The sequence below is a fragment of the Haliotis asinina genome, chromosome 9 (genome assembly GCF_037392515.1).
Source record: "Haliotis asinina isolate JCU_RB_2024 chromosome 9, JCU_Hal_asi_v2, whole genome shotgun sequence".
NCBI classification, from domain to species: Eukaryota; Metazoa; Mollusca; class Gastropoda; order Lepetellida; family Haliotidae; genus Haliotis; species Haliotis asinina.
Window position 1 is genome coordinate 30,475,196 of NC_090288.1, and position 24,515 is coordinate 30,499,710.

A 24,515-nucleotide genomic window follows, 5' to 3' on the forward strand; every position below is an offset into this window, starting at 1 on the left:
CGCACGCACGCACACCACACACACACCACACCACACACACACACACCACACACCACCCGTGTGAGAGAAAGACCAACAAAAATCGAAGGCATAAAAACAAATGCAAAACAGAAACGAAAACATACACTAAAGAGAGCAAACAAAACAAATACGCTCAAAACCAAAAGAATAGAATGCACAAACCAAAAACAACAACTAGAATATACAAATACAAACAAAACAACCCAAAACAACAAAACAAAAGCATTCGGCATAATAAAATATAATACAACAAAACATCCCTATAAAATAATTTTGAAAAGGTGGTGCATGATACAATATATAAAATATATATAAACAGACAATATTTTAAAAATTACGTCCTATAAAATGACAAAAAATGGTGTGACAAAAAACAATTTTTTGTTCGTAATACTCTTTGTACAAGAAGCATCTGTGTGTTTTTCAAACACAACTGATATGTAATATTCTAGATACAATGTCTCTATTAAGCACCGGATAACCTTCACTGAATAACAATCACGTGGGCCTTCCCATTTGATATCACAGATATGGCGACCGCGCTCGCTGGAACGGGTTTTCCAGGAAAGCGATACGTCATTTCGCAATTTGTACGCTAAAACCTATGTTGTCATGTACATGCTGAGCATGGCCAAAGAGCTGAGAGTATTACAAGAGATACCTCACACATGTGACGGGCCGGGTTCAGCTGAACTCTAACCTCGATAATGCGCATGTGTGGATTATTTGACAGCGCGCCAAGAGATACCCTAACGCGAGTCTACCTGTCAAAGCGGAGGGGTTTGGGGGTAATGGCTGCCCTACCCCTAACGCTCATCGTCCTCGTGTTATGGGTGGAGCTTGGGGGTGCCTCCCAACCGAATTGTACCCTTAGATGTAAGGTAGGTTCATTTGAACACTCTTCTCGAGATCGGAATGTCAAACATGTGGTCGTGACGTTCACCATTTTTTTTCAAGGGGTAGAATATAAAGACGGCTGTTATAAGGTGTGACTGTCTGTCAACTCGCATTATGTCCTATATATTTTATGTGGATTTCAGCTGAAGTACATGTGTCAGTCATTACTATTTTGTCTTAAAACTACAGTGTGTGTGTGACAAGACCGGTTGATATATGCGTTAACAACCCGAGCTGATGTTAACGGTTAACGTGTGCCGTGATAACGATCCTTACTCATCTGGATGTCATTTAGAGAACGATTCGAATTCGTGTTGGATTCTTAAACTTTCAAGAGATCACATGACTTACGAATTGGGAATTTCAAGAACTAAGGAAAAAGAAAATATTTTTAATTCTTCTACCTCAGACTTCGCATATTTAACACTCCAGCGATAAACTGATGTCCTATTCAGTTCACTATTTTGCATCTAATGTTTTGTGGATGTTTTTCTAGGCGAACAATTGCATGTGTTTGTGACGTGAAACCGCAGGGGGCAGGATACGTTATTCTTGTCGCAAACACATTTTGTCTTTTTTTTCGTGATTCATAAGCACATGTTGATGATTAGGCCGTATCCAGTAGGTCGCTTGTAACTATGAACAGAGTTCTGTCGCTATAATGTACACTTGGCGCTATAACTAATAGCTATATCGTTATTGGGCTCTCTCCCACATAGTCGTTAAATAGTTGTAAATTCGGTAACGCGGGGTTAGACCATAACTCCCCTCGCCTATTTCATAGTAGTTGATTCATCGGCGAAAAAATAGTTTGTACACATAATAGATTTACATGGATGAAGGTCCTCCCTTGCTGGTAATCAAAACATTTGTCAGCAGGTGAAATATCCGAGATTTGCAAGGGGTATATAAATATGGACTTATTTCCATTCAATGCGAGCGGTGGCGGAGTAGGCTACTGGTTAAGATGTTTGCTCGTCTTGTCGAAGATCAGGTTCATTTCCGACAATGGGCAGATTGTGTTTCTGATGTCTCCTGTGGTGATATTGCTCAAATATTTCATGTGGCGTAAAATCAAATCCACTCTATTGACTTTGTACCGCTCCGAAACTATGCCCTTTCTTTACAACACCATTCAAGGGCGTCACTTTATCAGGTATTTTCTGAAAAATAGCATACCATTTAGACAAGGATTCATTTATGTAATAAGGGCCTACAGTTATCTACGGTTGTTACGAACTCAGGGGAAACAGTACTTAGCTTTAGTTCGTTATTTATAACAGCAGTTCGTTTTACGCCGCACTCAGCAATATTCCAACTGTATGGCGGCGGTCTGTAAATAGTCGAGTCTAGACTAGACAATCCAGTGGTCAACAGCATGAGCATCGATCTTAGCAATTGGGAACCAATATACCTATTTCGAATAGAACCAGGAAGTCCCATTGTCACCAAACAGTGCAAGATATCAGACAGTTCATAATAAAAGCGGTTTACTGTATCTGTTTCACATGACCCCATTATACTTACCACCAGTCTTCAAAATATAATTATATAATTATATACCGAGGGAAAAAAATAAGAGATCACATGAAAGCATTTTTATTTTTTCTGATTTCTTCACAAGCTTAGTATCGCACAGCTCGTAAAAAAGCTGGAGAAATGGGACACTTGTGCGTTCCTGTGATCCCCTATTTTTCGCCTCAGTATATGTAGTGCCCAGCGTTGTTCGAGAATACGATGTTGCTATGCAGCTTCGTGAACGTCACATTTACGGGTTATCAGTTAAGAATGCAAATGTATTACAGACGTCCTGGAGTCGTGCAAGTTATATAGCTGGAATCCTGCATCCAAATTGTTTCAAATATTGGGTTCGAATCTCTGATGGGACTCAACCCAACAAACGTACTGGAATCTGTTGTTTACTGAGGAAGTGTACTCCCCACTACAACATGTTTTACATTCCTGTGAGTTAGCATTTTAGAAGTTGAGAGGTACAGTATAGAACGAACTGGATAACATAGCAGTTGTTATCCAGTAAGTTAGTTTCTAAATTATTTATAGTTTTACGTTGTTACATGTGTATTGCAATGTCCAAAACATTACCCTGTATCTTACACACTTGTAAAAGACCTTTATGCAAAACATCAACTAAACCTATTTCATAATGACTGCGAGTGAGTGAATGAATCTAGTTTTGCGCCGCTTTTAGCAATATTTCAGCAATATCACGTCGGGGAACAACAATGGGTTGAACTTTGTACCCGTGCGGAGAATCAAACATGACGAACGGGTCTTCATTGTGACGAGCGAACGTTTCACCACACCTCCCCTTCATGACAAGGAGACGTATGTGACCCAACACTGCGATGAGAGACGGTGTGTTATTGACGTAGGAAACAGAGCGTGGAAGCTTTTGTTCGGCTTTCTTGTCATGCCGTTTTCTGTATTGTGTTACAAATGACACCCTATTTCACCGACATCTGTTTATGGATAAGTTGGTTGGAGTAAGCTGTTTAGGATGAACAGTTGGTGAATGCTTTGGAATGCATAGTTAGTTACGCACGCATTTGCATTGGGGATTTCTTGGGGATCGTCATTCACTGATACAGACGTTCCCAATACAAGTGGAACAATGTCTGAGACGGATACCAACCAGGAGCTTAGTGTTATCACTCTTTCCACAATTTCCTGGGATTCCTTATTGTTTGTAGAAAGAGGTTCTAGGTGATAAATGTTATGGCCCGTGTACACTAGGATGAACACTAACTGATCTTTAGCAACCCATATTTGTCGTAAGAAGCAGCTAAAAGGATAGGGTTATCAGACTTGTTGACTTGGGTGACACATGTCATCCTATCCCAGTTGAGTTGATCGATTTTCAGGCTGGTGATCACTGGAAGGTCTGGTTCAGGCTTGATTATTAACCACCACTTAGCGTTATGGCTGAGTGCGACGTAAAAAGCCAAGAATAATTTGAAGTAAATTTTAATATCTTAGTAAGGGCTGTATAAAAACCTGATACGGTATCATCAAGTTCACAAGGGTGCATCTTGAGTCACAGATAACGCGATAAAGAAATGTCAAGTTATCACTGCAGTGCAACATCAGATTGTTTTCGGGCCATCGTCATAGGGCAGGGGTACTCCTGTGTAATTTTCATTAATTGTGATGGGTGTCTGATTTTCATTAATTGTGAAGGGAGTCGCTAGTAGGGCATGACATGGTTGTTCGTTTCATTGACACATGTGGTCGTATCTTAGGCGTAGGGACCGTTATATCTGTTTTTGCTCTTTACGCCCTACGAGTAATTTTGTGTAGTTTTACGCTGCTTACAGTGTGGTTACTCTCGGCTTTCCGTGGCTCAAGCAAGGTCTCATACCTTTGTGACAGAGTTATTAACATTGTGACACCATAACAGTCAACCATTATGGCGCCACGCGATGTTATTGTGAGTAATAACATTGTAGATTTATTAAACAGTGATATTTTCATCGACTGGGTAATACATAGAAGATTTTAAACGACATACCGTGCAATACCAATTTTATTAAACGACTTAATGATTTGGTGTCGAACGAGCGAAAGCGAGTTTGATGCTAAATCCTTCACGTGTTTAATAAAAATGGTACTCCACGAAAGCGAGTTTAGTATTCTGTTTATTACTCTAGAAACAAAAATTATATCAACTGTACCCGAGTCGAGCAAAGTTTAGCATTGTGACGTCACAACGGTAACCATTATGACGTCTAGTGACATTAAACTATGACGTCTAGTGACATTACACTATGACGTCTAGTGACATTACACTAGTGTAATGTTGCCGTAAGAATATTGCACTGTAGTGTCTTCAACGGGGAAGTGGTTAATATTCCCCCGTGCCTAGGCTAGTGTCACTGAATTTCACTGAACTAGATTCGTGTGACTCATCGTACAGCTTGTATATAGATGTGAAGCGTGCGTGTCGTTATCAAGGACAGTGTACCTGCGCTACCTTCAACAATCCAACACGTTTCCGATGATCAGGCTTGCTGACTTGGTTGTAGGCGAAGATTAAGTTATTCACACACACACACACACACACACACACACACACACACACACACACACACACACAGAGCGAAAGTATTTCAAACACACGCGCGTACGCACTCATGTGCACGCAAAACAACATACATATAGTCATCAAATAACAAGTAAAATTTAATATAAAAGATGAGGCCATCAAGGATTGATAAATAATTCATCCGAATAATACACAGTTCTCCACTTTGGACTATTTTTCAGTAGATTTCAGTAAGGGGGACGGACAAACTTGCTTGGTTGATCCTTGTAATTCATTTACCTATAACGATTTTACTTCACAGCAATAATTGTATTGTCTGGTACAAGCTATCGGTTTATAGACTGGCATGATACACAGCTGAGGCACTGATATGAGGCGTCAAATACCACTCGTCGACGATGCAATGGTGGCGCTGGTCACGTAGACGACAGCGAGCTGTTGATACTGCCATTGACAATGACCATATAACGACTTGGTGCATGTGTGTGAAGGAGATTTTAGTTTTACGACCCTTTTAGCAATATCTCAGCAATACAGCTTCGGGGAACACCAGATTTGCTCTTCACATCTTATATGTGTACACATCTGGGGAATCGAACCCGGGACTTTGGTGTGACGAACAAATGCTTTAACCACTTGGCAACCCCACCTTCCCATCTGTGAACTACATCTATCAGTAGAAAATACGGACGTTAGCGTTTATTTGTGCCATGATACCTTCGCATGACACCTTGATCTTGTGCTGGTTGGTACACTTAAACGATGAAAAAAATACAACCAAACTAATATTGTAATGAACTTAAAGGAACCACTACACTTAGTTCTGTTAAAACCAAAAAAACACCCTCAACACGTCAAGGGCTGGCTGTGTGTCACGCATGACGTCTCCTGAATCGCTGAAATGTAAGATATCTAGCCAATCTTGATATCGGCAGGCACACTGGAGTCAATTCACGTCTCATGATAGGGAAGCGTGTATTGAAAATACCTTTCAAAACACGTTTTCTACCACGTTTCTTTCATGTTATCAATCTTTTCATTTTCCCGGAAATGAGAAAAACAACCAGCATTCAGAAATGAATAGATCACATAGTCTGATATCAATATGGCTTTATTACGCGGCATTGCATAAAACGAATGGAGTCAGAAGAGCGCCCAGGCGCACCAGGGCCTTTATACTCGAAACGTTCGTAGCCCTAAGAATTCTTAACTTTGATCGTAGCCAATGTGTTAAGAATGGGCTTAAGAAGTTCGTAGGGCTGTGAACGTTTCGAGACTAGCCAGCCTGCTACTGTATTCAGTGTAATGTTGTACTAGCCTGACACGCTACCTTTACACCTTCCCGACTTTCTGCCTCGACTGACTAGCGGCCATACATTTTCCATGTTGTTTTTTTTAATTTCAAGGTAATGATACGCGCAGACGATAGGCCTTCTATCATTACATGTTTTTTGGCCACGCTTATACGGTTATCTCACTCAAACCCTCTGTCTCCAAGTGTGCCCTTTCATACACAGATCGACCTGTAAAGGTCTGAAGTAGAATAGGCTTTCAGCAACTATTACTGCTTGTTGACATCACACGTCACAAACCACAGACAACTACATATTCAAAATGAAGCTGACCCGTGAAGGACACGGGGTAGAATAGGCCTTCAGCAACCCATGCTTGCCATAAAAGGCGACTATGCTTGTCGTAAGAGGCGACGAATTCATCATCCTCCCTGAGACAGAGGTACATATGGGTTCGTAGTCTTGGATATCTTTGATAAAATGCAACATTAAATCTGGACTAGAAACAGGCATTTTGTGACCTATTTCACGTGTTTTTTCACAATCTGTATCGTTCAGAGCCTCGACCTTATTAATGTTTGATATCGCGGCAACGGATTCCTCCCATTTCTCACTGGTCAAAGTCCTACACCACTCTTGAGGGTCAACTCAGCACACAAGTGAACCAAAACTCCCCACTGCATACCTCCCACACTAGGATTTTACATGTTGGCTGGTAATTTACCCCGATACTTTTGTATATCCTGAAATGTTTTTTGTTCATCTGAAAAAATCGAATAATTGAATTCTATTCTATTTCTGTGTTTGCATGAGTTTTCCTCAAACACAAACTGAAATGGATTTATAGGTCCTTATACTGATGCCATCCATCCAGCTCCAGCTCTGTGCAGCCCTACCCCAGCCGACCCGTCCAGGTAACCTGAATCGACATGCCCACTATGGTAGCTTTTAATCATCGCAACTCAGGCATTTGGTGTCTATTTGCAGTCCACGTCTCTATGGATGATATATTACCCCCAACCTCACAATGTGACGTCTCCGATTCACAATAGTCAACATTTACGCAGGTTCACCTCGCCAGCGTGTCAGTATGAATACCCTGCTTGCATTACAACATGAAGTAGGTGAGACTAAACGTTGTTTCCCCAGGAATACTGAACATGGATGTCGTACACGCAGTGGCGTTCTGCAGTCATGATAATATATTATACCCCGCAACTCGAAGTCAATAGTTTTCCAAATACATCGAGTTACCCCTTGTTCGATTGTTGCTGGGGATGCATTTACATAATCTAAAGTCATACACCGTTAAGTGATACAAGCTTATAATCTGAAATGATATCGAGTTAGCCATCGTTCGATACTAGCGGATTGTTGCTGAGGATACCTTAACATAAACAGCAACAATAAATCGAGTAACCCGTAGTTCGATGCAAGCAGATTGTTGCGTGGTATACATTAACGTAATCTAAAACAATTCCACAGATCAAGTAATCCGTAGTTCGATACAAGCGGATTGCTGATGAGGACACAATAACATTCTCTGAAACAATCGTGTTTGCGAATAATCAATCAAACTTCCATGCCTGATACTTCGCGGAGTAATGTAATTACGAGAGCAACGCTAAACCTGCATGTCTTGTCATAATAAAGGTCAAATATTTGGGACAGATTTACACGTCAATGATGGCTCTAAATATACCTGTACGCCAGTCGGTGGTTCTTGTCATTCCAGGATATCATGCCGTCTGCTGCAGTTGAAGGAGAGGGTGCGTTTCGATGAGCCTCACGCGTTGCGTACACGTCCTGCGCTCATTAGAGTGGTACAAATGAAAATAAAAATGTCTGCAACAAAAGGTGTAATTAGTTACAGAAAGTACGCTATCATCCATATTGGACTTTGGTCAAGCTATATGCATTTTTATTGCACAGGTGATATACTGATGAGGAACACTTTTTAGGGATAGACAGCTTCTTTATTGCAAGCTGATATATTGTCGTGGTTACACCCAAAACAACATCCTTGGGAAGGAAGGAAACGAGACAGAAACAAGGGGGACGTGTAGCAATGTGGTGTATCTGAAACCCGTCCTTTTGTCAACACGAGGATATTGAGTATCTAGGATACCCTGATTTTGGTGGCGTATGTCCTGTGCATAAAGCTCAGGTCACAATCAGTGAAGAAACGATGGGCGCGGACAGTGTTCGGATGGGCTCACCGGCAGTTTTTCTTTTGCTCCACAACGAAGAACATGAGACATGTGGTCTCACCTTGGGCAAGTGAGTTTGTTCACAATTGCCTTTGTTCACCCAGCAGACAATGGGTACCCGGTGGGATGTGTCATGTGAGTGAGGTTATATTTACGCCGCACTCAGTACTATTTCAACTATATTGCGGCGGTCTGTAATGAATCGAGTCTGGACCAGATCAACAACATGAGCATCGATCTGCAGAACCGATGACATGTGTCAACCAAGTCAGCAAGCCTGACCACTCGATCCCGTTAGTCGTCTCTTACGACAAGCATAGTCGCCTTTTATGGCAAACATGGGTTGTTGAAGGCCTATTCTACCCCGGGGACCTTCACGGGTCGGGATATGTCATGTAACCATAACCTTCTAGCGCCTAAGAGGCAGCTTGTGTTTTCCGGGGTAATAATGTGCGTGCTTTGACTGTTAGCGCTATGAGCATTCACCTCATGAATGGGGCAGTGTAAATATACGTATTGTTATTACCCTGTACCCGAATATATTGCTATCTGACACCTGCATCTCGTTTAGCAATTACCCCAAACTTGTTTTGCGCCACAAAGTATGAAAGTGTGTCTCAGTTTAGTCTTTGGATTGACAGTCTGCCTGATACATCCAGGTGGGTGACAGCTGGGCGAAGATCCTTCTGGTAAAAGGAGCGCTGGTGCCATTTTCTCCTTATTGTTTCTCTGTAGGGTGGCCGCCCTTGTATTTTGTCACTCATGCGTTCTGGGTCCATGTCATTGATTCGCGCCGATATTACCGACTTCTCTGTCGTACAAACGTTGTCCGTGTTTTTTCTCGGCTGTGCACATACTCTCACTTGGGGAGTCCGCGGGTGAGTTCTGCGGTGTGTTTATTAGCGGGTCTAGGAGGGACCCAGAGGTAGATTCAGAGGTGGGTCAAGATTAGGTTTCGAATGAGGTTTGCAGGTCCAGGGGTGGGTCCAGTGGTGGGTACAGTGGCGGGTCCAGTGGTGGGTACAGGGGTGGGTACAGTGGCGGGTCCACCATCAGGTACATGTTGTGTCTTTACGCTGCTTTCTGTGTACGTGTTGTTTTTACTTTGCTCTACTTGTACCATGTGTTCCTTTCATGACACCAAGTTGTACAATGTGTTCTATTTGCGTTGCTCTGGCTGTACAACATGTTCTTTTAACGTTCCTCCAGTTGTACAATATGTTCTCTTTAGGTTCCTCTAGTTGTACAATATTTCTCTTTACTCTGCTCTAGATGTGCAATGTGTTCTACTCACGTTGCTCCGGTTAGACAATGTCTTCTGTTTACGTTTCCCTAGTTAGACATTGTGTGCTCATGACTAAGATTTCGTTGCACAACGTATGTGTCTTTACTTCGCTCCAGTGAATTCTCACGGTGCCCTGGAAACTAGGATGTTTCAGCTACTCTATCTGTATACTGTAAAATTCTTAATAGAATAAGTAAAATGTCAGTGTGTAGTAGAAATGACAAAAACGCATGCACACGTCTCCAGCAAGCTGTGTCATTCTGCTTACCCAGCTCACATGTCCCTGCCACCCCTATATTGACTTTCATTTTATGAGGGCCCCTGTTTACACCATGCAGCCTGGAGCGAGGTGACATTACCGCACCGCCAGATTCTGTCAAAACTGGTCTCTCACGTAGTCAGAGTGGGATTTAGCTGACTGGGGTTAGTGTTTTGATAACACTTAGTCCAGATGAGCCATAACTTGTTTCAACAAAATGCTCAGTTGGTGAGATTCGTGAACTTGTATTAAATTGAGATACATGTTTTGAGATGGTATCATTAGAATATTTTTGGAGGATTTGAGGAAATATTCAATTGGTCACATTGCGACATTTGTATCAAGGTGAGATACATTGATTTGGTATTGATAGTGATACGAATTTCAAGATATGCTCAATTCGTGATATCAGTGAAGTGATTTTAACTAGTCCAAGATTATTTGAGCAATAAATAATTTTTATTCCGAGCACAAACATTTATGACTCTGGTTTCAAAAGGACGCAAACTGGACTGCACATATAAATTCTGTACTTTATAAACTTTCACCAATAATATATTGTTGAAGGAGTTACAAAGACCGATTTGAGATTGTGTAACATGGTGCTGCCATGGAACCTGGCAAACTGGAGGCGCATATGGTTTAGCTATGAATCCCAGTACCTCCTCAGGCGACGTGATGGTAGAGAATAACACCAAATGTTCACTGATATATGGGTTTTGCGTTTCCCTTTTTGAAGAGTGTACTTGGGATGCTGCCTCCGAGGATACCCTTCATTATTTTTACATATGTCCCAAACATGATGCTACAGGAAACGATTCATTTTCTTTCACACATGGATATATACTCTTAAAAAGTAGGGGATCCTCGTTTTTTTTATATTTACGATTAAAAATATTTAGGAGATTTATCGGAGTCAATCAATGTTGATATGATATTACTGAATGTTTTGAGTGTATCACCATTTGCACTTCCTTACAACCATAGGTATTTGGAATGTAGTCGCTTTTGAAAGATGATTGGTGTATGTCATGTAATTTGCAAGTATACGATTGTCATTTTAAAACAAACGACTGGAAACAAACACTAACGAAAGTGTGATACAAGATGAATGTCAAAATTAATGTTCTAAGTGATTTCTCGACCTTCTTGAAAAAAACCCTCAAATTCAAGAATTGCACGTGTATGGGGCTACTGCGTTGTGCATGTGCATATCATGCGTTGTGTTTAGGGGTGGCAATAGAGGGAAATGGTGGTGCGTTCATAAGATGTGTGTCCTTGAAACGTTCGTTAACGTTTACACTTCGCATGATCCAAATTGAAAGCTCATTATGCCTTACTTTTTTGAAGAGTATAAGTTAGCTCTGCATGGTAACATCGAATTACCAAGATCTATAAACCAAGATATTATCAAATCAGCACATAACTTTATTTCCACTTTAAGAAGAGTTTATCAGTTTAAAGTTTTCATCTGGCTCTTTGCAGAACTGTAAGTACTTTTGCTGTATATCTACTGTTGTAAGCATGATATGAAATGCAAGTCGCATAAATGTTATTTTGTCTGGAGAGGAATTATTATGAACTTTTTGCGTGTTTGTCGATCACGTTCCTGAAAAATATATCAGAAATAATTATGGTTAAACCACATTAGTTTGAATAGTTTGTGAGAATGTCTGAATAAACAAAGAGAGCTCTTTTCTAACCTACTGAAGTGAAAAGTCATCTGCGCAGGTATGCCCTGTTACACTTTCATCAAAGGGATGGTCCTTTGTGTCTGGAATAATTCGCCTCAGTATATACCGACACACCCGTTTATCGCGCATAATACTTTGAACGTACTGAGAAGATACGTGTCAGACTAGCTGTTAAACAACCCCTTTCTATCTGAACAAGCGTCTAACAGGATCGGACAGATAGGCTCGCTGATGTTGATGTACACGTAGATCGATGATTATGATCACTGGGTATTCTGGTCCAGGCTGGAAACTTGTAGACAGATTTCATATAGTTTGGATACTGCTTGATGCAGCGCAAACAAACAAACAAACAAACAAACAAACAAACAAACGTCCCAACGAACGAACCAAGCCACTGTTTAGAAGGACGCCCACATGTCTGTACTTCCCTGCAGGTATATTGTATGTATCGTTCAATTGTCATTTTTATCCATGAAAACGTACAGTAATTACGTGAAGTTCCGTGTAAGAGTTCATCTTCAGTAACTCATGCCTGTCAGAAAAGGATACTAACGGGATCGGCTGGTCAGGCACGATGACGTGGTTGACACATATCATCGGTTCTCAGTTGCACAGGTCGATGCTCATGTTGTTGATCACTGGATTGTCGATAGGTATTGGTTGTAATCCAAGTGAGTGAATGACTTTAGTCCTCATTTAGCAATATTCCAGCGATAACTTCTCTACACATGAGGAGAATCGAACCTGGGTCTTCGGCGTGACGAGCGAACGCTTTAACTACATGGCTACCCCACCGCCACTGTAATCCATGTGACTGTCACCAACAAGCATCAACGTTAGGTCTGAAATATAGTGTGGCTCCGATTGCCCGACCGACCCTTGAATTCTGGTGCCAACCCTATGATTTTGAGCCGTATGAACAACAAAAGCTTTCAGATACCATTGTTTTTTACCGGCACCTACGGACAGTCGTCATTCCGATAGAGAAAGTCGACATGATGGCGGCAAGTCTGATTTGATAAACAATTACAAAGTGGTAAAAGTGTTTTACTTTATTTCTGAAATAAATGCCAAAATGCAAAGAAAGTTTTTAAAAATATCCTTAATTTTCAAGAGGTGTATTCGAGAACCGAACATGTTTTTATTTGGCCATACCGATTCAAGAAGCAGTCTGGTATTCTAAATTCTACATTGTATATTAATAACTGATTAATGGATAAGAAGCAATATACGCCAGGCTTGCGTGTTGTGATAGTATTAGTCCGAATGATCTGATTCGAAAGAGTTTAACATTACCGTTATGAGTCATGTTTTGTTTCTAGGTGGGAAGTCATTTAATACTCCATGAGGCTAATATAGAATGTAAATACATAACATCAAAAACAGATTATCGATTATCTGACGAAACAGAAAGACTACGAATATTTAACTGATATTTAATATTTATTTAGGAAATGAGTCGAGGAATACTGTTGACCGACTCTTGTCCTCATTTTTATTTAAGCAGATTTATTAGGTTAATAGACTACTTGTAAGTCAATATGACTGAAGTATTAGTTGGTCGAAACACGACGGCGTTGTAACGTGTCGTCATGGTAACGAAACCTTGGTGCCTAACAATCAAACTGCAGGTCATGTGATTATATGTCAGTTAATGAGTGAGTTTAGTTTTTTCCTGCTTCAAGCATGATGAATCGAACCCGGATCTTCGATGTGACGAGCGAACGCTTTAACCACTAGGCTACCCCACCACCCCAGATGAGTGAGAGTCCAGTGCTAATACATGATCTGTATTTGTGATATCCTTTTCGTGCAAGTATCTGTCATTCTGATGACTTTGTTTTTCAGCGAAAAACCTGCCGCAGGAGCGAAGGCAGTGTATCGCCAGTTTATGGTGAAGGTATGTACGCGTTTACTGTTAAATTTAAGGCCACGAGAAAATATGGAAAATTCATGTCTCGTAAATTGTATTTTTCGTCGTATCCAAAGACGTTATAGAATTCCTAATCAGGACAGTGACGATTTCGGTGACTTTGTTCATATTCTAATAACAAATTTGTACAAAACTAAACAAAAGTTGAAAACTAGTTTTAAATGTAAATTTTGTGCCCATTTTCCCGATTGTACTTGTTCCGACTAATGCCGGTTATACAATGCAAGTCCCAAGTACCATACCGCAGTGGACATTGCTGGTGGTTCCCTCAATTGAAATAATCGAAGACTGGACGCAGTGACCAAACGACCAAGCAGTTGATAACATTTCCCATAATCGAACACAAACGATTTTGGAACTACTGATTTAGTCTTTGGAACATATGACTATGGAACATATCTTTGAAGCTGTCTGGGCCTGGAAACGTTTCATTCTAAATAACTGTCATGACTGCGAGTCATGAGTGAATATTTCATGAAGACTCCAGGAAGTATATTTTCATGATATATCACTAGTACCAAGCTGCATCCTGTTATAATTATCTGCAATAACTAAATGAAATAGGGAAATTTCAAAACCGCCGTTAACCTATTTCTTTCGATGATTGTTCGTTGGTGATGAAGCAATCATCAGTTGTGAGATTTCATCCAATTCCCAACACTAGTGGACATAAATCGGGTGACTTCATGGCTACAAGTCGTGTTTACCCCCTGTATGCCGAGCCACGGGACGGAGAGAAACGGATATCATTTGATAAACGTAACTTCATAAGGCGGGATTTCGGCATTGAAACTCTTACCGATACCTCATTCGTTCTCCGCCAGACCCGCTATCCACTGCACCATTACATCATTCTTCTAGAGTTTGTTTTTCTTTGAGTAGGATTTGCAGGGAACCAAGCACAGTCAGGGATGTATGAAGCAAATACTGTTCGGCAATTATCTCTGTCATTTTCCTATTAAACTTTTCAAATCTCAGCCCGTTTACAAATCTCAGTCAGATAGATTAAGTTGTGTTGTTTTTTGTTCCCTTCAGTATGCAGATCTTTGGCACTGAAGTCGAGAGTGAGGGGTACAACGATGCCATCTCACCTGGGTTTGACTGAAGATCCCCAAAGGAATATGTTGATAATCAAGTGGAAAAAGAAACTAGTATCGCGTGAGTAGCCGTTTGTCTAGGCTATTGTCTGAGGTGAGATGAGTGAGTGAGTGAGTGAGTGAGTGAGTGAGTGAGTGAGTGTAGTCATAGGCCACTTTTAGAGATATCACAGCGGGGGACCCCAGAAATTGGCTTCACATGTTGTGCCCATGATGGGAATCGAACCCGAGTCTTCGTCGGGAACGCTTTAACCACTAGGCTAACCCATCACCCCAGATGAGTGAGGGGGGTGATTCAATACGGGTGTACGAGTATGGGAGCGTTAGGCAGAGGTGCTGTAGTATGCAACAAGAATGGGTGAATGACAATGAGAAATGGAATTCACATATTGTACCCATGTGGGGAATCGAACTCGGGTCTTCGGCGTGACGAACGAACACTTTAACCAATTGGCTACCCACCGCCCCTCAACGTGAAGTAGTGAAAGTTCCCATCTCAAAGAGTTCAGCAGGGATGGATGATATTTCAGGAAGTGTGAGTTAAGTGGAAGTAAATGAATGTTCACCAGGAGTGAGTGTGCCTTCGTCCGGAGTGGCCCAATGATGATCCGGGGTAGAATAGGTTTTTAGAAACCCATGCTTGACAACAGCTGACTATGCTTGTCACAAGAGGCGACTATCGGGATCGGGTGACACATGTCATCGATTGTCATTTACGCAGATCGATGCTCATGCCGTTGATCACTGGGTTTTCTTGTCCAGACTCAATTATTGACAAACCGCCGAAATATTGTTGGAATACTGCTAAGTGCGGAGTGAAACTAAACTCACTCACTCACACGTTAGGAGTGAGCATTAACTAATAATCTATCCTACAGAATCAGAAATACATTGACGTTAATGGCGAGTTTTCTTTTTGCAGGGTCCCGGAATTCGTTACTATTCATACCTTTGGTGGCGAATGATTCTGGAATCTGTTATAACATCACAATCAATTCAGTAAGCATATATCGTTCTTTATACAATGTGATGTCTTACAGTAATTTTAGCTTCATAAACATTATTCATGTATGTTGACATGCCTAAATGCCACAAGGTGCCACCGCTCCTATACACATTTTAAGTTGTTCACTGGTCGCGGGGGGCCATGGGCTCGATCATGTACCCTCGAGGTTTGGAACATAAACAAACCTCGTGGGTACATAGGCCCATGGACCTCGAGGGACCAGTGCGTAACGTATTCATCTTACCGAACACCTGAATTTTAATTTTGAACTGTTTGAAGCACTTCTGTTGAATATGCGAGGCGAATCGCCATTTTGCAGACGACTTCAGGTATAAGATTTAGAGTTATCTCACTTCCATCGCTTTTCAATCGCAAAATATCGGTAATTTCCGTGCTTGATGCGTGATTCAATGGTATTCGAGGTACTACCATGAAGCACCAGAAGAGTTCGGAATTCCCACAGGTGTACACTGAAAATGATACATCACCTGTAAGCGGGGTACTTTGAAAATAATAGAATAGTCAGTCAGAAGGCGACGTTCATGTGTGAGGTAAGATAAACGCGTATGTACATTTGTTGACTGAAGTTTTTAACCTGTAGCAGTAATATTATGGTAGTAAAAGATTTTGTAGTGACACTTATTTAATGTCATGGAAGGTTCAAGACATGTTTAATAAAAGGGTGACTGTAACCTTGGGAAACAAACAACGTGGAGAAACGTCAGTTCGTCTTCACACGAAAACCTATCCTGAAGACATGAGCACAACACCTGCAAAGGATGACCCTTTCAAATCACCTCAAAGTGTAGCGGTCAGTACAATCCACAGACTGGATGACAAATCAATGAACAGGACCAGCCGAGTGACCGACTCGAAAAATCACGTCACGGTCGCTGTTGCGAGCTTTGTGGACATCCATTATGTAGAAGGCGACTGAATGAAAATGAATCATTTTAGAGGCTCTTGTATCAGATCTATAAACGTCATATTTGTGTATTTGGATATTTTGTATTGAACGAGAAGAGTTCGAAGAACGAGTTGCTTCTCTGCTCCTGTGACATCTTCAAGTTCAATACCACCGGTGAAGGTCCGGGGTAGAGTAGGCCTCCAGCAACCCATACTTGCCAAAAAGCGACTATGATTGTCGTAAGAGGCGACTAACTGGATTGGGCGATCAGGCTCGCTGACGTGGTTGACTCATGTCAACGGTTCCCACTTCGGCAGGTCGATGCTCAAGCTGTTGATCATTGGATTATCTGGTCCAGACTACTGGAATATTGCTGAGTGCGGCGTAAAACTATTCTCACCCACTCACTCAAGTTCAGTACAAAACATACAGTTGCACTAGTATGACGTTCTGTGTTCTGTGTTCTGTGACAACTATATTTTAACGAAAATAAAAGCGATGGGGGTTCAAAACGGAATCTAGGGTGCAATACATAATTCGACCCGTTATACCACCTCTGTATTACTATATTACTATCCTAAGTTTACATTGTCATATAATACCATATAAGAACCAGCCAACATACATATTCAAGATTCAGGATTTTTATTCAGTGTCCAAGGCCTCCAGCCCAGATAACATGCGTATACAGAGTCAAGTATAACAAATGTATACACATATATCATCAGGATTTCTGTGGATATTTGATGCCCCATCACCAAAAGTAACTGAAACGTTTGTATAATGATTAAGTTGTCTCCCTTAGCTTCTCGCATACAACTGTTTGGTTTGTGTACAGTTAGAAAGTATACTGTGCTGTAGATTCTGATATATATTTTTGCAAAGATGTTTCCATTACATATACTGCTTGTACAGAACCTGTTTCTCAACTCACTTGTACGCACAACATCAATTAATAAGTGTACTTCATCTTCAATGACAGTTGCATTCACATCGTCAGTCAATAAATATAGCTTTAGTAAAATGTCTCAGTTTCTCCCTCAGCTGTTAACATACAGCTGTCAGATTTGTGATATCTATTTTATCCTTGTATATGTACATGGCAGAGACATATTTCTCAACGTGTACAAATGACATGGAGTAATGACAATAAGTGCATTTTCGTCTCCAATGCCTCTACATTCAGAAAACAATATATGAAGCCAACATACACCTGTACATTATGGTACACAGTCAGATGAACTCTCTGATGTCTTTTGTTATTCAGAAAAGTTACAGGCATAAGAGATTGAGGCTTCGATGCACGGATGCAGACACCATGGATGTGACTAACAGGAGGTTTCTCCTGGTCGACGAGGATGCTAACCCAGTTGCAGTAAACAAGGTAGGCTGCTCATCGACATGTAATCCAGGTATCTGTGTAACAATTCTAACCTTCAAAGTCATTGCATCTTGAGGCTGTCGATGATCTCTTTGCTGAGTGTAATACATCGTGATGTATTTATTTCTTAGCCAATGCCAGGCGTCGAAGCGTTCCATGAACCTGGTAAGACATGCGATTGTTGGTCTGTGGAGGACCCACACCAGGGGAAGCTAGACTGCTGGTCTCCAGGCTGGGTGCAGTTGAATCCAATCGAGAACAGATCCATGGAGGTAGACGTCGTGTGGAATCCATGCAATACGTCCAGTGAAATAGTTGTCATGATCGGACAGAAGGGCTCGCATACAACCAGTGACATGGCCACGTTCCCTACGTACAAGGTAGTGAGTTTTGAATAGCTTACTAGGAGATTAATAATCTGCCATTGATTCCGAAACACAACTCAAACAATATGTATGAACATCGTTCAGGAACCTGACTAGCTATTCTTGAATCGTTCTTAGCCCAACGAACTTCTTCAGCCCATTTTTAACACACTGGCTACGTATTTCTAGGGTTACGAACGGGCCCAGTGATCTTTATATACGCTTCCATACATCTGGAATATTGCTGAGTGCCATGTAAAATAGGTGTAGGTTTTCGGACCTGGTTATTGCTTAAAGCCGAATGAGATTCACAAAACTAATTAAATTGTGGAGGTTGAGCAACATGTGTATGATGCAATGATGACTTACGCAAAATATATGTTGTTCTGTTATGCCACAGTCGAGGAACTGTCTTCACAGTCAAAAGTTTACTATCAAGGAGCCTGGAGAATACGAAGCTTGGGTAATTATGAAAATTGTATATATGACGTGTGAAAAATACGTTTGTAAACATATGCAAATGCTCACTAGTCAAAAGGGACAATGGGAGTATTAGTGGTTAGAGAGTCTGAAAACCCGTGTTGTTCGATTCCCCACTGGGATGCAATGCGTAATGTCCAATTTCACACCCACTGATTATTGCAAAAAACCCAAATTTCACTCAGTATATATACGCTATTTCTAATCCACATAACTAATTAATGAACATGTTTAACTAAGGAGCTAAGAAACAGATTTGCAAAGTTTTTATATAATCGGTAAATGACGAGTTCTCTCCTTTGTTCTGTGAAACAGGTTGGTGCTTTGGGATGCGAGTCACCCGTGTACGTCAAGAGCGCTGCTCTTCAGATGCCATATCAACCCTATACTGGTTGGTATTGTTCCTTGATTTGGTACAAGATAGAAAAATCTTACAAATTTAATTACAACATCTTCAGTACTTACATTTACAACATTTCACTAGAAAACTTTACACTGTGAATTTTTTGTAAGGCATGAGGATGAACGGATATGAATATACTCTTAAATAAAGTAGGGGATCTTCGTTTTTTAAATTTATGATTATAAATATTTAGGAGATTTATCGGAGTCAATCAATGTGGATATGATATTTTGAATGTTTTGAGTGCATCACCATTTGCACTTCCTTACAACCATAGGTATTTGGAATGTAGTCGCTTTTGAAAGATGATTGGTGTATGGCATGTAATTTGCAAGTATGCGATTGTCATTTTACGACTGGAAACAAACACTAACAAAAGTGTGATGCAAGATGAGTTATTACCTTACTAGTATTTCAGTATACATGACTATATATACAGTATATATCCACTCTCTCTACTGACCCAGCATTCACCTCATGAAGGAGCAGGTGTGTCATTATTGTAGATATATATGGAAGTACTGATGCCGCTGTAGTAAAATATCTCTCTGTATACATGTTCTGTAAATTTGTTTACACAATGAAATGTATTTGGTAATTACTTCAAGGTTTATGTCATTTGAAAGAATGGTTTCATATTCGTACGCCTGTTACCCAAACAAATTATTTCACCTAAAATGGGAGAAGTGTTATTATTTCAGTCCCTGAGAATGAGGTGTTCCGAGCGATCACCCAGCCTGATGAAGTTTCAAGGTATCCCTCAATCACGCTTGTGGTGGTTTTGGTTGGAGCATTCGCCTTCATTGGGTGTCTTTCACTAGGCGTGGCATGTCTTATCAAACGGATGCTTGGCTATGGTAACGTCTTTCTCTCATACTTACATTTTGTTGTAATCTATAGTAAACTGTCAATAGTACCGTTGAACCACTACGATACGAATAGTTTACTGAGGTGATAAAGGCGATAATCTCACTTCAGGTCGACAGGCTCCAGTGACAGATCCTGAGACAGAACCACTTACAGGTAGGACAGATTCCCGGTTGGTTTCAAATTGGTTGGTTGGTTGTATAAGGCCGTAATCAAAACAATTCCAGCTATATGGCTGTGGTCGGTAATAAATCAAGTCTGGACTAGATAATCCCGTGATCAACATTATTGACATCGATCCACCCATTCGACATATGTCAACGAAGTCCTCGAGCCTGATTACCGATCCTTTCTGTCGCCTCTTACGACAAGCACGGGCTGTTGAAGGCCAATTCTAACCCGAAAGTGCTTAAAAATGTATGATTACTTGTTGCCTAACAGAATACATGAAAGGAAACGAGTTTCCATTCTAACCCGGATCTTCAGCTCTGTTGTTTAACCAACCCCTTGTCGTTTACAGGAAACCCGACATATACAATTGTCAAAGGGTCCAAGGAAAAGGCAGTAAAGGCAATAGCTGAATCCTTGAGACGAGCACTGCCCGGGTCTAACAACGATGCCAACACAAATCAGGACAGGCCTTCCATGAATGACATCCAGATAGTTGTCCTTCTACACGACATACATGCCCAGGATGGCCACTCGAAGCTAGGAAACTACAGCAACAGATCAGTCACGCTGCAGTTGGACTATACACGACCAGAGATGGAATCCCCACTGGTGGTTCACGTGCCACACAATATGGATCACCCAAGTTTCACATGGAGAAATAACCACTCAGAACAATCAGTTGGTTTGAGCTTGTCTGATTTCTTGCAAAAGATGGATATAAGATGCAGTCTTACCAGCCCTGAGATGACTGGCCTCCAGGAGGAGGTGAAACAGCTCTCTAAATACAGAAGAGGTTTGTATATGAAAGCGCATATATCTGCGAGTTTTGTCTTCTAAAATGCAATATCATTTATGTTTTGTGAACAACTACGGAAACACCTTCTTAATTATAAATTTCAACTCTTGGTAATTATAGAAATGTATCATATGGTGGAAGTAATTTTGTATTTTGTAAAATGATAGTAGATTAGTTTATGAAAAACACTTTCATTGAATTATAACAATTTATTTTTTTCACAGATGAAATAAAAAACATTTTACTCATTTCTGGATCTGATCATCGGTTCCATAGAAACGCATGCCATGAACTTGGTGAACTTCTGCGAATGGTAGGCAAGAGTGTCATCGATCCATATGATGTCGACAGAAATGTCATTAAGGAAATTGGTCCACAGGAATGGACAATGAAGCAAATATGTAAAGCTGACCTCACACTCATTGTTAGTTCAGACAAGGTATGCAGTCTCGTTGACTGTTACGAAAGAGAAGAAGCGAGTGGAACTATAGAAGGTATAGATATTTGTGCTCCTTTGTGTCTCAAACAACTGTCAAAGGGGAATTTCGTTGGAAAGACAGCTCTTGTAACGTTAGGCTATGGATCATTGTCTCTAGACAGAATCACTGACATGTACCCTGAACTGAATCGCGACATGAGATACTGCTTAGTGGAAGCAAAGACAGGTGCTGCCCAGGAGGAGAGGTGCCAATCACATGCGCTGCGTTTGTTCTTGTGTAGAATGTCATCTAATCAGACCCTCGTCGATGGTGCTTGTGCTAGTACACATTGTGAACTCTTCTTGAGGAATATTCAACAGATGGCAGCCGCAATGGTTGAGACTCCATGACACAGTTCTGTGGAATCGTTTGCTGACAATTTCTAAGCAAGTGTATAGTTAGTGTTTTGCTGGGGTAAGCTGAAGGGAGTAGCAGCGGAAGGATGGCTTGTAAATGAAAGGTTTTAACAATTTCGCTGCTGGCAGTGGAACGTGGACTGTTCCTTAAACCAAGCACTAGCTGCATTTATTGGTGTAACGTTCATTATATTCGTTGTTGCGGGTGTGAAACTCTCCGACCCGTACAACTCCCTTTACCTCATCAACCTCACCCAATCCCTTCCACAATAAACCCATACTTGTCTTAGAGGCGACTAGCGGGATCGGGTGGTCAGAATCGCCGACTGGATTGTCACATATAATCCTATCCCATTTGCGTAGATGCTCGTGATGTTGATCACTGGCCTGTCTGGTCCAGTCTCGAGTATTCACAGACTGCCGCCATATAGCTGGAATATCGCTAAGTGCGGAGTCACTCAACAATCAAACAATCAAACAACCAAACACAAGCATCCACAATAACACATGGCATCAAACACCGTTGTGTTTGACTTCAAGTAAGAGCTTGGCCGATACCGATATGAATTCCAAATGTATAGTAATCGAACAAGGGATAGCTCGAAGTACCTGCAAGTGATGTCTAACTTCTGTCTACTCATATGAGTGATTGGTGAGTCGAAATTTAAAGCCACACATTATTCAACTAACTTGTGACTGGACAGGTTATAAATACATAAAAGTATCAACCGCATGCTGGATCCTACAGTACCTCTGCATTGCCTAGCCCGAATTACGCTATTGTAGATCATGAAATTAATGCGAACATTTTATCAATGCGAAAAATGCTTCTTCTGCTTCTTCTTGCATTATTATAATTACGCATTTCAGTTTGACCACATCTACTGTTGAGAATTTAACAAACGAAATTCTCTGGCCGAATTTATTGTCTTCTGGTTAGCATTCATCATAAGAATCCCTTTAGTCAGTGGAATAGGTTTTTGAAAGGGAAAGCATGTAGTGACGATATCGTAATATGCCTTTAATGTCTTGTTACTGCAGACTGACATTTTCATGTTGTTTCTACATAAGTGTTTGCATGAAGAGATTTTGTCCATTTAATGCATCATGTGTAAATACAATTTCTCGTGTAAATGAATACACATTGCCTTCTTGCCCATTCTATGTATGTCCGTAAACCCCTTTCTCATTCTCGTGCATTGCTCACACGTCACAGCGGTCACTGGTTGACTTAGGGGAACTGGATAAATGTGTTGTTTTATAGGTTATTTTATGCGTTATAGCTTCATAATATATGTCTGATAAAAGAGGACGTTGGTGTTGGTTTCTTTGTTTTAGTCGTGAGCGTGACTGCTCTTGCCATGAGCTCAAGTACATTGCAGCAGTGCCTGGCTTGTTAGGTCACGTACTCTAGAATGTTACGTTATTTTGTTGCATTTTGTGTTCCGTGGGGTGTGGTCAAGTGGTGTGGGAGTGGTGTGGTGTGGTGTGGTGGGCTCGAGTGCGGTGTGGTGTGGTGTGGTGTGGTGTGGTGTGGTGTGGTGTGGGGGTGAATGTGGTGTCATGGTCTGTAGTGTGTCATGTCTGACAGTGTGCTTGAGTGCCTGTGACGTCATGTGGTGTGGTGTGGTAAGGTGAGATGAAGGTGCCGTTCTACTACCGAGTTACAATGAGGTGACTTCACATGGTACTTACAAACGTTGCCGTTGTACTACCGTGATACAATGGGCTGACGTCAACATGGTATTTACAAACGTTGCCGTTGTACTACCGTGTTGCAATGAGGTGACTTCACATGGTACTTACAAACGTTGCCGTTGTACTACCGTGTTAGAATGAGGTGACTTCAACATGGTACTCACACAAGTTGCTAACCCACCACCTTGTTACAATGAGGTGACTTCACATGGTACTTACAAATGTTGCCGTTGTACTACCGTGATACAATGGGCTGACGTCAACATGGTACTTACAAACGTTGCCGTTGTATTACCGTGTTACAATGAGGTGACGTCAACATGGTACTTACAAACGTTGCCGTTGTATTACCGTGTTACAACGAGGTGACTTCAACATGGTACTTACACAAGTTGCTAACCCAACACCTTGTTACAATGAGGTGACGTCAACATGGTACTTTCACAGCTATTCCAACTAGTGAGATTTAATTACACAGACTCACTGAAGACGACTCTACCTCTTTCTGCTATTGTTGGCAGAACCATGTAATATATCTATAACGTTAATTCTCCGTAAAGTACTTTCGGTCCTATCTGTAGACACCCATTCGTGACACCCTCGTGTTGCTTCCGGACAAGCCAAATATCGACTCGTGCACTTCTTGAAGGATTTCATTTCGGGCATGATCAGAACTATGTTTGCTGACAGGTATGCATAATATCCAACCTTATTTGTATTCAATCATAAATTTACAACTTTCACAGTCACCGCCGATGTGACTTTAGAATATTAACTCACTCACCAAAATTTGAATGATTATTTATGAGGAACAGCAAACGCGAAAAGCTAGATGACTGCTGATGAGGTGTT

General features: G+C 41.1%; 1 protein-coding gene across 2 annotated transcripts; it reads left to right on the forward strand.

Moving 5' to 3' along the window:
* The first annotated feature begins 517 nt into the window (after nt 1-517).
* Nucleotides 518-23,272, forward strand: LOC137295903 (uncharacterized). Of its 2 annotated transcripts, none has more exons than XM_067827477.1 (12): nt 518-902; nt 13,573-13,624; nt 14,693-14,815; nt 15,677-15,753; nt 17,935-18,051; nt 18,180-18,428; nt 18,814-18,876; nt 19,209-19,284; nt 19,998-20,153; nt 20,275-20,319; nt 20,684-21,127; nt 21,355-23,272. In XM_067827477.1, the coding sequence occupies exons 1-12, from the start codon at nt 729-731 to the stop codon at nt 21,957-21,959; spliced, it is 2,181 nt and encodes a 726-aa protein (XP_067683578.1). In that variant the 5' UTR covers nt 518-728; the 3' UTR covers nt 21,960-23,272. The 2 variants fall into 2 exon arrangements, with proteins under 2 accessions (XP_067683578.1, XP_067683579.1); XM_067827478.1 differs by having other exon boundaries at nt 773-897.
* The last annotated feature ends 1,243 nt before the right edge of the window (nt 23,273-24,515 follow it).